Source organism: Coniosporium apollinis, assembly GCF_000281105.1.
Source record: "Coniosporium apollinis CBS 100218 chromosome Unknown supercont1.112, whole genome shotgun sequence".
Classification (NCBI taxonomy): domain Eukaryota; kingdom Fungi; phylum Ascomycota; class Dothideomycetes; genus Coniosporium; species Coniosporium apollinis.
This window is the reverse complement of record NW_006913374.1, coordinates 11,944-17,828: the sequence shown is the minus strand read 5'-3', so window position 1 is coordinate 17,828 and position 5,885 is coordinate 11,944. Positions and strand designations below refer to the sequence as shown.

The 5,885-nt window shown below is 47.6% G+C and overlaps 2 protein-coding genes across 2 annotated transcripts; both read right to left on the bottom strand.

Moving 5' to 3' along the window:
- Window positions 1–1,860: 1,860 nt before the first annotated feature.
- W97_09297 (uncharacterized protein) lies at window positions 1,861–4,385 on the bottom strand (the record flags this gene model as incomplete). Its single annotated transcript, XM_007787186.1, has 2 exons — window positions 1,861–3,948; window positions 4,014–4,385. 2 exons carry the CDS (start codon window positions 4,383–4,385, stop codon window positions 1,861–1,863), a joined length of 2,460 nt encoding a protein of 819 aa, XP_007785376.1.
- Window positions 4,386–5,082: 697 nt separating this feature from the next.
- Window positions 5,083–5,586, bottom strand: W97_09296 (uncharacterized protein; the record flags this gene model as incomplete). Its single annotated transcript, XM_007787185.1, has 1 exon — window positions 5,083–5,586. One exon carries the CDS (start codon window positions 5,584–5,586, stop codon window positions 5,083–5,085), a length of 504 nt encoding a protein of 167 aa, XP_007785375.1.
- Window positions 5,587–5,885: the final 299 nt, after the last annotated feature.

The following is a 5,885-nucleotide window of genomic DNA, read 5'->3' as shown; positions in this document are numbered from 1 at the left end:
AATTAACCGCAGAGACTAGTCTAGAGAATAGTGGATATTCTATACTAAGACCGTGATTTTGTATATAAAATACCCTTATTTAATAGAGATTAATTCATACTCCTATAGCTCTCCTACACTGGTAAGCTCTATTAATACCATTCAATTTAACGTCCTCTTACTACTCTTAGTATTACCACCACCTCTACTACTACTAATTCGATTAAGCGCGGCTAGGATCCTACCCTCTATACTCTTAATCGCGTTAACCTTACTATCTAGCCTATTAAGCCGTCCTTTAAAGTCTATCCGCAGCCTCTTAAGCCTCTTTACCGTCTTATTATCTTCACGAACTAGTTTTCGTATTATAACCTCCGCTAATATTTTAATTATCTTAGTAAGCTTATCTAAGGCGGGATTAACTCGAGAACGCTTTATTCTTCTAGACTCTTATCTGGGAGATCTACTAGCTAATAGATCTAATATAGTAGTGCTCTCTTAATTCTCTTAAATCTTAATACCGGTATTATTAACTGCGACTCTATCTAGTTCGTCCCCTTACACCTTAGCTACTATCTTAGCTACCTTATTATTATTAGACTACTACTCGCGCTCCTCCGGTTTACTAGTTATATATATTCTTCGGTCTTATAAGAATTCATTAACCTTATCTTTAGCTTACTAGATATAAGTATAATTTAATACTTTCCTAGCCTTAGCTTTATCTACAAACTCTATATAGGCATTAATTGCCGTATCGCGCTCGATCTAAGCTTAGCTTATCTCTATACCGGTACTAGAACCACTAGTCTTTAGCTACGCCTTACGCTTAGCTACTAGTCTTAATAGATCCCTCCGGATACTCTTATATTTAATACTAGTAGTAGCAGTAAATGCCTAGCGAACTGACTTATAAAAGGCATTAGTGTTAAGAGTTTCTAGCTCTACTAATCTTACTTAACGAGCAGCTATCTAAATAAGCTTATTATAGTGCTCCTCGGTTATTATAACACAGCCTGCCTTTAGCGCTTTATCCTTACCGCTATCTACCACCTCTACCACCTTAGTCTTAGCCGGCGCCTTCTTCTTAGCTGGTGCTAGCGTCACTGGGCTATCTATCACGAACGGTATTAGTGCGGCGGCTTTATTAGATAGAGGAATACTTAATAGAGCAGCTCCTGCTACTAGTAGTTAAGACATTTAATGGAGTTTATAATAGAGGTAAGCTGGTGCGGCTTCGGCTTCAGCTTTAAATAAGTGGTAATAGAGTTATTATTCATCAACCAGCTAACTAAATACAGCGCTTAGCCCTTAAGATACACCGCGGCTTAATTAAGCCGCGGTGTGTCTTGAAAGTATCCTTAAAAGCCATAAAAGCCTCAAATATTGGCGCGCTATCCCTAAACCACCAAGCCGCGGTCTCGTTTTACCCCGCCAGGCCGCGCTGCGAAAATGCTCTATTATATGGACGTTTGAGATTGCGAAGAGAGCAGCCGGGGGCTGAAGGCTGGAAACTAAGCGAGCAAATCAGAAGTCGGAGTGGGCTGGGTGGATTCGCCCATGTATCTCTAGGACGATCGAGAGGCCTCCATGTGGGAGTCAGCTTTGGCAAAATATCACAGTACCTCACCGACGGAATGAAGGCAGTTCTGCTGTGTCTTCGAGAATACCCGCAAAACCTTTCCTGTCTACTCCGCGTAGGGAAAACGTCGAAGCTCTCACCACAAGCGATTCCAGCCGGCAGCAACACATTAAATGATCGACTACGTGTACATTAGTGAAATCTCCCTTCGCAGCTATTCTCGCCCTATTTTTCTGCCACGAGCACCATTTCTTCATTCTGGAAAAGCAACAACCCTTGAGAGCATTAACCTGGATATGCTATTCTCCTCCTTCTGTCCAACACGTATACACTTTGGCTTCCCAAGGAGACAACTCTTCCCGACCGATCGACTCTTGACGAATCTCACCCCCTTGGGTGATTTCACTCCATCGCTTCTGATTTGGTGTCGAAGGCCAATTTGGCATGGCTTCTGCCCGTGTCGGTACATGTTGGTCCGAGAAGTTGGCGACCACCACGACGGGATCATCGTTCCTTCCACCGCGTTTCCAAGCCACTACCCTTCGGTTGTTGCTGAAGTCCCAGTAAAAGAAATCAGTCTCCTCGTCGCCGAGGGCTGGACACTTCGTTCTCAGCTTCACTAACTTCTTGACATAATCGAATACTCTCGAGCGCCACTCTTCAGTCTTTCGATCGTAGTTTACGGGATCGGTCTGCTTCGAAGGGTGCTCTATAAGCTTGTCGTGTTGATCGCAGAATTCTTCGCCGGCGAAGATCATAGGTATACCGACAGCCGTCAGTAAACACACGAAAGCGAGCTTTGTACGCAGTTCCTTCCCTTTGTTGTCATGGATGCCGATATTGTGAAGGAAGTTGTACAGACGCTCCTTACGCCAACCTTGGACATCATGCGAGGTTATATAGTTGACGGCCTCCGTTGCACTTGTGAACCGACGGTCCTCTATTCCATTCCGGAAGCTTATCTGCCGGCAGTCGATCATCTTGCGAACTGTCCATTCGAAGTTGTCGCCTCCGTACGACTCTCCGACAATTACCGCCCGAATCAGACGCTGAAAGTGCTCATTCCACAGAGCATTCACGCAACGGCTTCTGATCATATCAATCGGAACCGCCAGTTCCTCGGCGATGACGAGAAACTTATTTCGCAGATCTGGATCTTCCTCAGGTTGATACTGCGGATGAGACCGCGGTGCCTTGTACCTTGAAGCAAAGCGCTTCCAAGCTTCATCCTTGTATCGCCGAATAAAGTTCCAGTTGCCAATGTTGTTAGCACTGTCGAGTCTGAGCCCACCTATGCCGAAGTCTGACATCCATCGTTCAAGATGTAAAAGATGGAAGGCCGAAGCAGGACAAATATACTGAAATCGACGCTCGTTTGCAGCAGGCGAGATGCCGGTAATTGGATTGGTCGTGTTTGTGGCCCTAACGTAGCGCCAGCTTTCGCCTCCAAACCTATCCCGGAGCTCTCCATCTCGACTGGATTGCCAGGCGTCTGCATTATCCTGCTCACGCTGCGGCCGCAGATGGAACTGATAATATGCAATATGGATGTAAGGGTCGTGCCCAAACCCCATGACGGTGTCCATGAACAGCCGAATGTTCTTTTTGTGGCAGGATCTAACTAATCCGGTCAATTCTTTCGGCGTACCAAGGTCGTTGTCAGTAGCAAAGTAGTGGGCGGTGGCGTAGCCCCAGGCTCCTATAGGTTTTGCGTCTGCTGCGGGTAGCAGCTCTATAGCATTGATTCCGAGGTCTGCAATGATTGTCCCTTTGGAGTTTCGGTGGTTGCCCGTGGAACCATCGTCGACCTCCTCAAGGAGGCCTACGATATCCATGAATGTCCCTATATCGCGCTCAATACCTTCTCCACTTCCACGAGCCCACGACGCTGGCAACTCATAGATCACCAGCTGGTTGTTGTTAGGGAGCCGACTCAGATCTGGTACCGGAACCTTATTGCCATCTACGGGTTCTTCCACGCCGTTAGCATCGCAAGGATACAGCTTCCCGTGCCGAAACTTAATTACTGCGGCCGGCTGGTTTCCTATCTCCCCTTTGAGCCTATAATCGACGTTGTAGGCCAGAGGATCCGTAACCAACATTGTGCCATGTTCGTCCGGGGATGTGTCAACAATTTCGAACCAATAATGGTAGACGCAATCATTCTCCAAGAATGGACGGAGATCGTTGCAGCCGAGCTCCCATATATCCTTCTCGTCGGCCCTTTTAAGCTCGCCTCTGAATATCCGGTCGAATGAGGGCTCATCCCCCGGAGACAGACGTCCCAGCACCAAGAGAGGAGGATTCATGTCACTGAATCGGCCCGGTGCCCAAAGAAGGAATTTTTCGTGGCGACGTTTCAGTATGAAAGATTCGTCCATAATTGCCTAAGATTCAACAAAGTCAAACCGTGTTTTGTGGAACAGAACTAGCGCTGTAACCAGCAACGAACCTGTCTGGACACAACGTCACTATCCCCGACGAAGCCCCTCAAGATGGCTTGGTCCTGTCTCGCCTTCGAGGTGAATACTGGAACGTCGAACCTTTCGTCTTCTCGCCCTTCAGTTGGGACAGTGGGGCTAGTCTCGCCATGTTCTGGGATTCGAATCTTGCTTCCGAACTCATTGTAACGTTGAAGGAGGAGCCTCATAATGGGTAATTTACGGTCTTCGGGTGCGGAGGTGCTGTGGCACTTGGTGAAGAGGTCGTTGAGACGATCCAAATATCCAAAGGGGTCCTCCATTTGGGATAGGGTAACCCGCTCGAATTCGTCGAATCGCTGGTGGATCTGAGCCTCGAAGCTTCCTGATTCTGACAGTGCCATCGTACACAGGCTCATGAGTATCTGCCACAAACAGGTTGCTCGCATTTTGTAATCGGAAAAGCGTTTGGCATCGTCAGCGATTTTTGTTGCGGCAGAAAGGACATGACGGCCGTAAACAGTTTTTTCAAGCTGTAAGTCCTCGTTCTTCCCTTTCAAAAGTTCGAATTGCAGAGATGGTTTGTAATTGGCATCCCCTGGTTTATCAGAAAACGTTGACCTGGACTTGTGGAGTATTGACAAGAGCAGATCAAGAACTTCGCGAAACAGAGCCTCGTCAGAAAGAATGCTAGGTTCTTCGAACAACCTAGCGCAGAGAGCTTCCTTGCACGCGATCTCGGCTAGGACTGAAGGTTCGGTGTACTCCTGAGTGTCCGGAAACTTTAAACTTCTAACAAAACTGTCTGTGCGTCTGACAAAGGCCTTGAAGCAATCTAGAGCAACATCTTTGTTCAGAACAGCGAACAGTACCTGGAGAACCTCATTGGCTTCCCAGAAGCGCTGTTCAGTTTCGAGGGTTTCAAGCCACTGGACGAATCCAGTCCAGTACGATGTAGGCTCACTCGACCATGGTGGCTGAGTATCTGACTGCTCCAGCCAAGAAGAACCTCTATGTACGAGCTCAAGAATGCGGAGATATGTCGTCAATATATGAATCTAGAATCGTCAACGCTTTAATGGGGACTTGCAGAACCTCAAGTCATACCTCCACTTCATCAAGGGATCCGGCAGTTTTTCCTTTGCGCTGTAAGAACAATTTCGCAGCTCTAGCCTCTTTTAGTGCTGAGCTTAAAGAACCCTGTGTGCGAATCTCAGAGAGTGCCAGTAGCAGCTTCAACAAATGCCTCTCTTCTTCGGGTTGTTCGTCCGCGCTCTTCGCATATTCTCGGTCAAGCATTTGACTCCTGAGGAATCGACTAAGATTGCCGTACAGACCCTGCTCGAGAAGGAAGTCCGCGCACTCGGCTGTGACGGGGAAAAGGTCAATATTCCCCTGAAGGGAGGTCTCGAAAAACTCTTCGGCTTCGTTGAAGCGACCTAGCCTGTTCAAACGAACAAAGGCCTTGACCTCTCCAGGGATATCGTCCAACCCTACAGCGAACCTGAAACGCCGTTCACTCTCCCCGCTCGCAATTTCCTCAGGAGTTGGACTAAAGGCATGGGGTTCCTCGCCGGAATAGCTCTCAGAGTAGATCGACTCCATGTATGTGGCAGCTGGCGCTTGCTTGCTTGGCGTAGATAGCGATCAATAGCTTCGACCCCTTTCAACTGTTTCCCATTCACTGGTTTCTTGCAGAGACCGTAAGTATGCGAGATTAGACTGACTGGTGACGCACAGGAATCCTGCCGGAACAGGCTCAAAGCGCATAACTGTGGCAAGCTGTAAATCCACCGGGGAAATAGCAAGATTGTATCTACAAGTTATAAGCGCATGACGATATATATGTCATCATGACACCGCCAGTACGGACAACTCCTTACAGATGAATATGGCAAGCAATC